Source organism: Sorghum bicolor, chromosome 7, assembly GCF_000003195.3.
Source record: "Sorghum bicolor cultivar BTx623 chromosome 7, Sorghum_bicolor_NCBIv3, whole genome shotgun sequence".
Taxonomy (NCBI): Eukaryota; Viridiplantae; Streptophyta; class Magnoliopsida; order Poales; family Poaceae; genus Sorghum; species Sorghum bicolor.
The window spans coordinates 57,056,987-57,068,626 of record NC_012876.2 but is presented as its reverse complement, the minus strand read 5'-3'; the positions used below and the strand labels follow the sequence as shown (position 1 = coordinate 57,068,626).

At 44.6% G+C, this 11,640-nt stretch overlaps 1 protein-coding gene across 1 annotated transcript; it reads left to right on the top strand.

Moving 5' to 3' along the window:
• Nucleotides 580-7,663, top strand: LOC8077848 (cinnamoyl-CoA reductase 1). The gene is made up of 5 exons (XM_002445521.2): nt 580-1,192; nt 1,310-1,464; nt 1,619-1,807; nt 3,999-4,351; nt 7,235-7,663. Exons 1-5 carry the CDS (start codon nt 997-999, stop codon nt 7,464-7,466), a joined length of 1,125 nt encoding a protein of 374 aa, XP_002445566.1. The 5' UTR covers nt 580-996; the 3' UTR covers nt 7,467-7,663.

The window sequence follows — 11,640 nt, the reverse complement described above, 5'->3', positions numbered from 1 at the left end:
TGAATTGGCTGAATTTCCGTGGATATTCTCACCAGTTGACCAGCAAGCAGCTATGACTTGCATGCTGCTGATGACTAGGAGCAGGTAGCTAGCAGCTGTCCACGAGAGACATGCACGGGCACGTACGTACACACGACTAATAAATGTTAATTCAAATTCATCGATCAGTATCAGTATGGCTGATGCTGACCCTGTCTTCAGTTTCCACTTTTTTCACACGCACTGTACTGGCAGCACGTACCCAACCGGCCTGCGGCCTGATCGATGATCCATTCACCAGGCGTAGGCGCAGCACAGCAGGCTGTTTCTTTCGGTTCCTTCACCTACGTCGCCCGTACGTAGACGCCGGCCGGCCTCTCGATCTCGCCCTGGCGTACGTACATACGTACGTCGTGGAATACGGCTGTGGGGGTCTTGCTCTTGCCAGTTGCCTCACCCTCACCTACCCCGCGGTCGCGATCGCGGCGAGGGGCCGGGGGCCACACGCCCACACCCACACCCACACCCCCGTGCCCGTCCATCATCTCTCGCTGTCGTCTCAGTCTCAGCTACTCATCACTCCTCGGGCGCTAGCTAGCTAGCTGTGCGCGCACGCCCCGCGCGCGCTCCACCCGTCTCATCGTCATCGGCCAGCCTTGGGCGCTTGGCTTGGCTGTGCTTATAAATTCCGATCCGCGCCGCTCCAACCCCGGCCCTCTCAGGATTGTCGATCGCGAGAGAGAATCCTACCAAACCCCAGCTACCAACTCGATCGATCATCTCATCACTCGACCGCACATACAAAGCGGGAAAAAAAACCTAAAAACTAACTCTCTCCAACTTCCTCTGCCTTTCTGCGTGCTTCATTCGGCACTACCACTACGAGCTAGATAGCCAGCTTTCGTGACGAAACTAGCTAGCTAGCTACAGCTAGCTAAAGAGAGGGAAGAACAACAGCTGGTGCGTGGTGTCTCGATCGCTGATCATCATCGTCGATCGTCGTCGTCGCGCGCCAAGATGACCGTCGTCGACGCCGTCTCCACTGATGCCGCCGGCGCCGCCCCAGCTGCCGCCGCGGCGCCGGTGGTGGTGGCGCAGCCCGGGAACGGGCAGACCGTGTGCGTCACCGGCGCGGCCGGGTACATCGCCTCGTGGCTCGTCAAGATGCTGCTCGAGAAGGGATACACTGTCAAGGGCACCGTCAGGAACCCAGGCATGCTTGTTAACTGTTATATATATGCATATATATGTAGAGCTAGCTGAGGAGTGATCTATGACGTACGTACGATTAAACGTTTGTTCTAATGATGATCGATATGATGGCATGCAGATGACCCGAAGAACGCGCACCTCAAGGCGCTGGACGGCGCGGCCGAGCGGCTGATCCTCTGCAAGGCCGACCTCCTGGACTACGACGCCATCTGCCGCGCCGTGCAGGGCTGCCAGGGCGTCTTCCACACCGCCTCCCCCGTCACCGACGATCCGGTGAGTACCATGCTTACTACTCGACCGATCGACACGTACGATCATCGATCGGTCACCTCGCCTCGCCTCGCATGACAAACACTCTCAATCCCTTTGCTGCCACCATGACACACCACCAGTAACAACTGCATGCATGCCTGCCGCGCGCATGCAGGAGCAAATGGTGGAGCCGGCGGTGCGCGGCACGGAGTACGTGATCAACGCGGCGGCGGAGGCCGGCACGGTGCGGCGGGTGGTGTTCACGTCCTCCATCGGCGCGGTGACCATGGACCCCAGCCGCGGGCCCGACGTCGTGGTCGACGAGTCGTGCTGGAGCGACCTCGAGTTCTGCAAGAAAACCAGGGTGGGTGCTTGGTCACTTTTATTTTTTCAGTCTAGCTTTGCCTTTGTCGTCTCCATCTGTCATCTGTTCCCCTACTACTACCTCATCACTGCATGCAGCTGCTACCTTTCAGTAGCTACCTGCACCATATCAGTATTTTCTTTCTGTTTTTGTTTTCTTTGAATCTACAGACAAAAGGAAAAAAAGGCTAGTAGGGTGAAAGAAACACGGGCCTTGTTTAGTTCCCTGAAAATTTTGCAAAATTTTTCACATTCACCGTCACATCGAATCTTTAGACGTATGCATGGAGTATTAAATATAGACGAAAATAAAAACTAATTGCACAGTTTGGTCGAAATTGACGAAACGAATCTTTTGAGCCTAGTTAGTCCATGATTAAACAATATTTTTCAAATACAAACAAAAGTGTTACAGTGTCGATTTTGTAAAAATTTTCGGAACTAAACAAGGCCTAACGATAGCTATCATGAGATAGGTGAATTATTACCTAGAGCTATTGGCATGCACTACCAACCGAACCCTAAAAGAGATCGAGTTCGACTTTTGAGGCAGCCAATTAGAATCAAGTGCTCATCGATGGTGCCTGTCGAAAGCACACACGTAGCAGCACCAGCACTAGATTTGAACTAGAACTTTCTCTAGTCATCGACGTAGCTAGCTATATCCTAAGCTAGCCAACCCAAAGAATGAATATAAAAGGGATTTGGTTTAAGAAAAAAAAAGAACAAAAAACATAGAGCAAGCAACATGTGGATGTAACGTGCGACGACGTGATCCAGCATGAGGCCACGCACGCCTATAGAAACACATGTATGGCATGCAGAGGTAGCCACGATAGATTCTGGTTATATGCTCATCATTGGCACAGCCTCTGTTCTTGCCTCTGTATTTCACTTTCAGACAAGACTGGAACTGGAATTCAGAGTATGGAGTGACGTTTTTCCTTGTCTTTAAAATACAATATTTATTTTCCATATTTTTCTTGTGAAGCCGACCTTTTTCTTTCTTTGGTTGCTGTTGACGGACGGAGTGTTACACTGAGAAATTAAGGGCTATAGGCAGCTAGCTAGCTAGCTAGTATAGAAGTTTGGGAATCTTATACTGCATGCATGTGTCTTGAATTCTTGAACACGTGCATGACGAACTCTTTGTTGTCAAAATTAAAGCTGAAAATTCAAACCTACCTCTTTTTGTTGTTGACTCTTAATTATTCGATAGAAGCAGCGGGTTAGTGATCAAAAGCATGTATAGCACATAGCAGCGCATACAAATAGTACATGCATGCGCACCCAGCTTACAACTGTTAGTCCGGTGACCACTCACCACTAGTCCACGAGAATTATTCAACCCTGTGTGTGTGGCGTCGTCTACGGTCACGCCATATGCTTGGAAAATGGAAATTTCAAATGGCTACAAAAAAACGACGCCGGTTGCTGAACGCATGGACCCGATCGCCGACACAAGCTAGTGATGGGCCGGCCTGCTTTGTCGCCATTATACACTGTGCACGAAACTTTGTCTTTGTTGAGCGAACAAATTCTCTATACATATATTTGCTGCCTTGCTTTAAGAGAAGCGGTCGACCGATGCATGGCTAGCTAGCTTTTAATTTGCAAATTGTCAAGCCTTCTTCAAAGGTGTGGAGTACAGTACGTAGCTCCAGAGTTTCTTTAACTTGTGTAGGTGTGCGGTCGATTGATTTGAGTAATAAACGTAATCGGTCCTGGATATATGAGCGAGACAGCTGAAGCACACACTAATATCTACAGTGCTATGGTCGAGATCGTCTATACCCCACAACTCCCCCCCCCCCCCCCCCCCCAAAAAAAAATCCAAAATGTAATTTAATCGCCGGGCCTGGGGGAGAAAAAAAACTTGTGTCTTCCCACGCAACAATTGCGTCAGCATGACACACCACTATTGTTCTCGTTGGACAGTTCACCTGCTCATCGATCGATCACGCACTAGCTAGCTAGTGTACGTGCAACCTGCAGTGCATGCCCATGATCAATCACTGCGATGATATCCTGATGCACATGCAGTGTGTAGGTGTTGTGATGATGATCATCGTCATATATATATATATATATATATATATATATATATATATATATATATATATATATATATATATATATATATATAAAATCTGAATCTGATCCGGGGCTCATGATTGATGCGATGCATTCAGAACTGGTACTGCTACGGCAAGGCGGTGGCGGAGCAGGCGGCGTGGGACGCGGCCCGGCAGCGCGGCGTGGACCTGGTGGTGGTGAACCCGGTGCTGGTGGTGGGCCCGCTGCTGCAGCCGACGGTGAACGCCAGCATCGCGCACGTGCTCAAGTACCTGGACGGCTCCGCGCGCACCTTCGCCAACGCCGTGCAGGCGTACGTGGACGTCCGCGACGTCGCCGACGCGCACCTCCGCGTCTTCGAGAGCCCCGCCGCGTCCGGCCGATACCTCTGCGCCGAGCGCGTCCTCCACCGCGAGGACGTCGTCCGCATCCTCGCCAAGCTCTTCCCCGAGTACCCCGTCCCCACCAGGTACAATAATAATATCCTTTTCTACCTTAATAACCTAGTAATGTCCGTACCTCTCTCCAACAACATTTTTTTGTCAAATAATAGAATTCCGCACATACTAGTAGCTACTCATTTAATGCGCATAAATTAATTACTATGTTTAGATGTACTTAGCGGTTGGCATGTCGTCCATCCCAAGCCTATCTTAGCTACAACACAACACATATACTACTATATATGTCAAGTAATTGCGGTAGGTAACGATGGATAGGACACTTAGATATCCATCGTCATTAGCTCGGTGCACAAGTAAGCAAAAGCAAAGTGATGATGATCAACTGAAGGGCGTATGGGTTCAGGTGAACCAACTCCCTTGTATCCTGACGTACGCTGACTTGAGCGTACTGTACAAGCTAGATGCCGCAGCTAGTACATGCATCACACGTCTCCAATTGCATGATAATGAAAAAAAATATGCACGTATTTGCCACTGAAAAAAAAGGCTCAAAAACTTGATAGCTCTATTTAGGGTCCTGTTCGTTTAAATTATCTGTTGAATATATCAATTATTTAGTACATAATAAATCAAGGAACGGTACTTCACGTATAACCAACAGCCTCTAAATATGTCCATGGACGGCCGGCGCGCGACGCGTCAGTACCTGATACGTTCGCCGCGCACGTCGCCGTCGACGGAAGTAGGTGAGGCGTGGTCGGAGCCCGACCCGGCCTCTCTTTTTCTCTGCATGTCACGACCGAGCGACTTGAAGCAGGATATATACTGGAGAATAATCACTCTCGAGTACTAGTCTCGACCGGGGCGCTTGGCCGCTAGTCTACCTTTGCAGCTGTAGATACGTGCTGCCAGTGGACAGCGTACGTGACCACTTTGAAGGGTAGCTGTCCGAGCGGTAGAAATCTGTAGCGTCAGAGCGGGAAAAGTAGCGTGTGGTCGGACTTTGCAAGCTACTCTCTCCATCCAAATTGAAAGTTATTTCAAAAATTTTAGAAAGTCAAAGTATCTTAAGTTTGATTGAAATTATAAAAAAAAATTATAAAATTTTGTGACATCAAATAAATATATTATGAAAATATAATTAATAAAAAATCTAATGATACTTAGTTGATATTATAAATGTTATTATTATACCATATAAATTTGGTTAACATGAGATGCTTTGACTAACAAAATTCTTAGAATAACTTATAGTTTGGGATAGAGGGAGTAGCTCTCACGGCCATTATCCTGTCTGATCCGTGTTCGCTTTGGCCGTTGCCTGTTGGCCAATCGGGTACGGCCGTTTCTGGTATATATCACTATCATCATATGTATTAGGAGAGACTCCTGAAGCAGACGCATGCAACCTTGCCTCTGCCTGCCTTTTGTTTCTTATACTAGGAGAGACTCCTGAAACAGAGTTTGGCTTTTATCTAGCACTAGGAGAGAAATTGCTCATAGTCACGGAGACACAGATCATGAATGTAAGAGACATCAATAAGATCATGGAAAATATATATATTCCTGTAATATAATTTTATCTAATAAGAAAGCAGTTTAAACAGGAAGGGACATATGAATTTCTTCATTTACTCAAATCAATTGGCAGCAGTTCCTTGAGGGAGGGGTGACCTCTGCAGTAGGTCATCTTGGAGGTCCTAAAAGAATCTGTAGCAATTTCTAGAGCAGTGACCTCTGCAGTAGGTCATCTTTGGCCTTGTTTAGATCACCCCAAAATTCATTTTTTTTTTCAAGATTTCTCATCACATCGAATCTTGTGGCAAATGCATGGAGCACTAAAGACGAAAACAAAAACTAATTGTACAGTTTATCTGTAATTTACGAGATGATTCTTTTAATCCTACTTAATCTATAGTTAGATAATAATTGTCAAATACAAACGAAAGTACTACAGTATCAATCAAAAACTTTTCGGAACTAAACAAGGCCTTTCCCGTCACCCTAGTCATCGGATACTTAACTGCACGAGCACTTAAATTTTACATGGATCATAGTCTAGTTGGTTGTTTTTTTATAAAATAAAACTATTACAAGGGACTACACTGAATGAAAGTACTCACGTATATAACTTGTGGCTAAAATCACCGAGTCCTAGGAATTATCGTTACCACACAAGAAAGCAAAGCATGACTGTCACTCTAGCTAGTAATCATGCATTTTTCCAAATCATATATACATCATTACTTCTAGATGATTGAGACGCAAGCAACTATTACACCAACATGTAGAATATTTACACTCCACCATCCAGTATTTTCAAACAAAACATGGACACAGAGAGGTTAGTCTCATTCGAAGAACACGGTAAGCTGTTGAAACTGGAGAAAGCCATTGTAGGATGCGAAAAATGATCGGAATATTATTCGACTGCTGACTACAGAAGATCTACCAACCTCGCTCTAACGCGCTGGAATATTCAACTTTATTTCTGTTTTAGCGGGTAATCTCGTTGTAACAGCGGTGGACTGAACTGGGTACATTCGTCTACAGCTTTCCCATAACAATTTCATATATATGGTTGTGTTTCAAAGATACCTCGCCGTCGTCGACCATTTGCTTTGCTGTCGTAATCTCACCTTACCAATGGAACCTAACCGTAGCATCATCCTTCCATCACTGTCGTCACTGCATATTGTCGCAATGCTTTGTGTCCAAGCTGAAGAATCTCACCTGCCACACAGGACAACCATGTGTTTACACTAGAATTGATACTACAACTAGGAATCAAAAATGGATTATAACACAATGGTCTTGACCTTTTGGTCCTTTTTCTAGGATGACCTTGACCTGTATGTGCTGGCTTGGTCCTGTACGTGATGACCATGCATGACTGAGTAAACCTGCTTTGGTTAGCTGCTGACTTGTGTGAGCGTTTGGTGGTGCAGGTGCTCCGACGAGGTGAACCCGCGGAAGCAGCCGTACAAGTTCTCGAACCAGAAGCTCCGGGACCTGGGATTGGAGTTCCGGCCGGTGAGCCAGTCGCTCTACGATACGGTGAAGAACCTTCAGGAGAAGGGCCACCTGCCGGTGCTCGGAGAGCAGACGACGGAGGCCGACAAGGAGGAGGCCAACGCCGCCGCCGAGGTGCAGCAGGGAGGAATCGCCATCCGTGCGTGAGCTAGAGGGAGATGCCACGTACACATGAACACAAAAAAGCAATGTTCATTCATACTGCTGCCCTGCCCCTGCTGTGTAAACAAACTACTAGTGTTTGTTCGCTGGCTGATGATATCTGTACCCTAAGGCTTGTAAACGTAATGTTCGTTCTTGTGAACTATAGTGATGAGTGAATAAAAATGGTTAATGTTCGTTCATTTTCGACTTTGATCCAGGTCTTGGATCTTCCATTTTTGTAGATAAGAGAGTTCATCAATTCAATCAATTGGTCAAGAGACCACCAGTTTGGAAAGGATAGTATTCCGTAAGTGATAGGATCAGGGTCCTTTCCTCTCAGTTTGGCGAAGAGAAACTCTGTTCGTGAGACATCATTTGGTTCCATGGTTCTCCCAAGATATATAAATAGGATGTCGAAATCTTGCAAAGTATCGGGACTTCTGGAGTAGCACTATACCAGATGGGCCTAGACGCTAGACTGTTCAAGTACAAGACCCTTTGTTTAAAAAAAAACATCGGATAAACTCAATTCTGTTCATGTTTGGTAGCCCAGTTGCGTACAAAAGTGAGCTCTACTATTGGCTGATGCAATATGTCACCCTTACTTGATCATCACATAACGATTCACATATCACATTGTGCCATAAGATCATAGCAGTAATCCACAAGAAACAACGACAGCCGCCACTCATATACAATCTGTACAGTTGCTAGTTGGACTCTGATGCTCTGTCTGATATTTTGTAACACTTGTAACCAAAACTATGCTTCTAAATCATTTGATTTCTCCCTAGGTGAAAATAGCAGAATATCGAAATCTTTGTTAACTTGCTAAAACACAACAACAGAATAATTAAAGTGGTTAGGTTTTGGGGGAAAAAATGGACAGAATTAATAGGAAGTTCCTCGTTTATATAAGACGTCAAATAAACAAACATCTCACTACTCATCTTTGGTTTTCGTAGCTCATTTGCGTAAGATTAGCTCTATCATCGGTGATGCAATACTAGTACCTAGTAAAACACCAGTTTGCCATCTTTCCTTGATCACAACAATAAACAAGATATCGTTGCAACTCATAAGAAACAGTGACAGTTAACAGAGCTGAGATCACAACATTTGGAGTTAAGTAACAGACCAAATGAGAATCGAAAGGGAAACAAAGAAAGATCACTAAAACAAATGAGTTGGTAAACAGAGAGTGAACAAGACAAGGGATCTGGAGAACAACAATATCTCAACTCGCAAGACCAAATTAGCATAAAAAGGAAATCAAGAAAGGGCACTAAAACAAATAGGTTGGTAAACAGAGAGGAGAGTACAAAACAAGGAACCTGGAGTACAATAATATCGCAACTCCCAACCTAACATATTTTTGACTTCCTGAAACTAATAATGTTTATGGAGAAACAAGGAATTTAGGATACGCACATAGACTCAAGATTGTTACTAAACAGTGCGATGCCCAATCATTGTAAAAAGACAACAGAACTTACACAGCATCACAACCTACCACAACAAAAGTAACTATATCAATAAACCTGAGGTGTGAGCAGAGAGCCCAGAAAAGGAGAAGCATGTAAAGAGTAATACAAACCAAGCCCTTGCTGATCTAAAATGTATTTCAGTTCTAAGAAAGAATTTCTGTTGCCACTACAGTAATGTTCAATATTATAGCAACACAAGGAACTTTGAGCAACATGCTGAGTAACACTGTAGAGATTGTAAGGTTTGTACACAGTCTTAACTCATGGGGATATTCTTTGTGAATGTGTATCTTAAATGCAAAAGTGCCTCTCAAAGTTGAAATTCTGATACAGTAGTGTTCCTAGGTAAAACAAGTCTAGCCAACCTCTAAATATCGAAAGATGTACTAGTGGGTGCTAACAAATGGCCCATTTTAGATAAAACTTACCAGATATGCTATTAATTGGCGTGTGATGGTAAAACAAGTTTTATCTGGAAAGCTTGGCCTTGGACCTTCCAGCATGGGCTCTCAAGGCAATAGATAAAACAAGAAGGGGATTTCTCTGGAAGGGATGGAACGATGTGAAAGGTGGGCATTGTCTTGTGGCATGGCCCAAGGTCTGCCAACCTCCAGAGCTTGGAGGGCTTGGAATCTATGACTTCCAAAGGCTGGGATGGGCACTTAGAATGAGATGGCTGTGGCTTCAGAAAACTGAACCAAATAAACCATGGTCGGCCTTTCCTATCCAAGTTCATCCTTCAGTAAAAGCTCTCTTCTCCATGGCAATCATTTCAGAAGTGGGTGATGGTGCTCGCACATTATTCTGGAAGGATAGATGGATCTATGGACAACGAGTAGCTGATCTTGCTCCACAAATTTTTGCCATTGTTAACAAGAGAAGAGCTAATAAGAGGACTGTGCTGGAAGCCCTTACTAAACATGGCTGGATTGCGGATATCCAAGGAGTTCAAACTGTTGGAATCATCACTGAATTCTTAGTGCTATACTGCTATGGGATATTCTCTCGGAGGTGATTCTGCAGCCTGGAGTGGAGGATGCTCATGTAAACTGTTGGAATCATCACTGAATTCTTAGTGCTATGGGATACTCTCGGAGGTGATTCTGCAGCCTGGAGTGGAGGATGCTCATGTATGGCGGCTCTCGACATCAGGCCAATATTCTGCAAAATCTGCATATGAAGCCTTCTTCATTGGCTCCACTACACTCAGACCTAAGGAGCGTATTTGGAAAACTTGGGCTCCTGGAAAATGCCGCTTCTTTATGTGGTTGGCAGCACACAACAAATGCCGGACAGCAGACAGGCTTGCACGTCAAGGTCTCCCACATCCTACTTGCTGCCCCCATTGCGATCAAGAGGAAGAAACTATCAATCATCTGTTAGTATCATGTGTGTTTGCGCGACAGCGCGAGAATTTTGGTTTGTTTTGCTGCGGAAAGTGGGTTTAGAGGCCCGTTCACCACAACAAGATGAACCCTCCTTTGATGAATGGTGGGCCAAGATAGAGTCAAGAATGGATGGTTCACACAAGAAAGAACTCAACTCGCTTAACATCCTTGGGGCAAGGACAATTTGGAACCATGGCAATCGATGCGTTTTTTATGGTACTCCACCTAACTTGGCTGGAGCATTGCTGCTCGCAAGTGAAGAACAACGTTACTGGAGTCTTGCAAAGGCTCAGGGAAGCTCTTCTCTTGAGCCTGTACATAGCCAGTAGGGTTCTTTCTGTGGAGATGAGGTCGTTTTTTGTCTTAGTAAAAGGCGTGTGTGTTTTTCTAAGAGATTAGGAGTGTGCGTGTGTGTTGTAAGGGCTGTTACCCCTTTTTCTTCTTAATACAAAGATACACAGCTCTCTTGCATGTTTGAGAAAACAAATTATCTGGAAAGCTGGCTTCAAGGGTTTCTAAGAAAAAAAAAATGAACTCAATCTTATTTGGCTTAGCAGTAGTTAGCTGAGCTTTGTCGAACACAAGGAACAATATAGTGAGTGAAAATAATAATTCTCAAATGAATGCATCAGTGATATTCTTCATTTATATGGTTATGCAGGGATAGAAAGGGTTGTTGAGAATAAGAATTAGACATTGTGGACACTATGTGATTGGGGGATGAGAGTGGAACTTGAAACATGGTCAGGGTGTGATAAAGGAGGAAAGAAAGCTGCAGTGGTTTACTTTGTGATTCAGTTTCCTGCATGCAGTTTGAGTTGAATCATTTGCATTGAGATTGTCAGGCTGGTACCTCCAGCTCTGATAAATTTTAGTTACTACAAAGATCAAAGTTTTAAAACCTGCGGATCAAGTTTAAGCTTAATTTTTAGAGCAGGGTCTAATCACCTTCAATGAAACTGCTTATATCCTATCTCGCCACAGAACTTATCTTGAAAATGCCCATTTGAGTAATTTCCAAAGGTTTACACATCGTAATTTTCTAAATCTATAGATATGCAAAATGACAGCTCTACTTCTACAGCAGTACAGCAGCACTATAAACTACCGAGTCTTTATTACCAAATCCATAAATCCGTGTAGGAACTTCCATAGGACACTATTTGTAATTGCCCTATTTCATAGGACAAACCAGAATTTTGATATCATCGTAGGAACTTCCACAATATGCAGAAATACCACCGATGGAATATATATATTAGCTATGATGGTTGACTGCATTCTAGTAACTTGGTTAAAACA

Bases quoted from the DNA above. Each gene is read 5' to 3' on its own strand.
- LOC8077848 (XM_002445521.2), top strand. From the start codon at position 997: ATGACCGTCGTCGACGCCGTCTCCACTGATGCCGCCGGCGCCGCCCCA. The intron at 1,193-1,309 runs GCATGCTTGTTA...GATGGCATGCAG, and splicing joins GGGCACCGTCAGGAACCCAG to ATGACCCGAAGAACGCGCAC. The intron at 4,352-7,234 runs GTACAATAATAA...TTGGTGGTGCAG, and splicing joins GAGTACCCCGTCCCCACCAG to GTGCTCCGACGAGGTGAACC.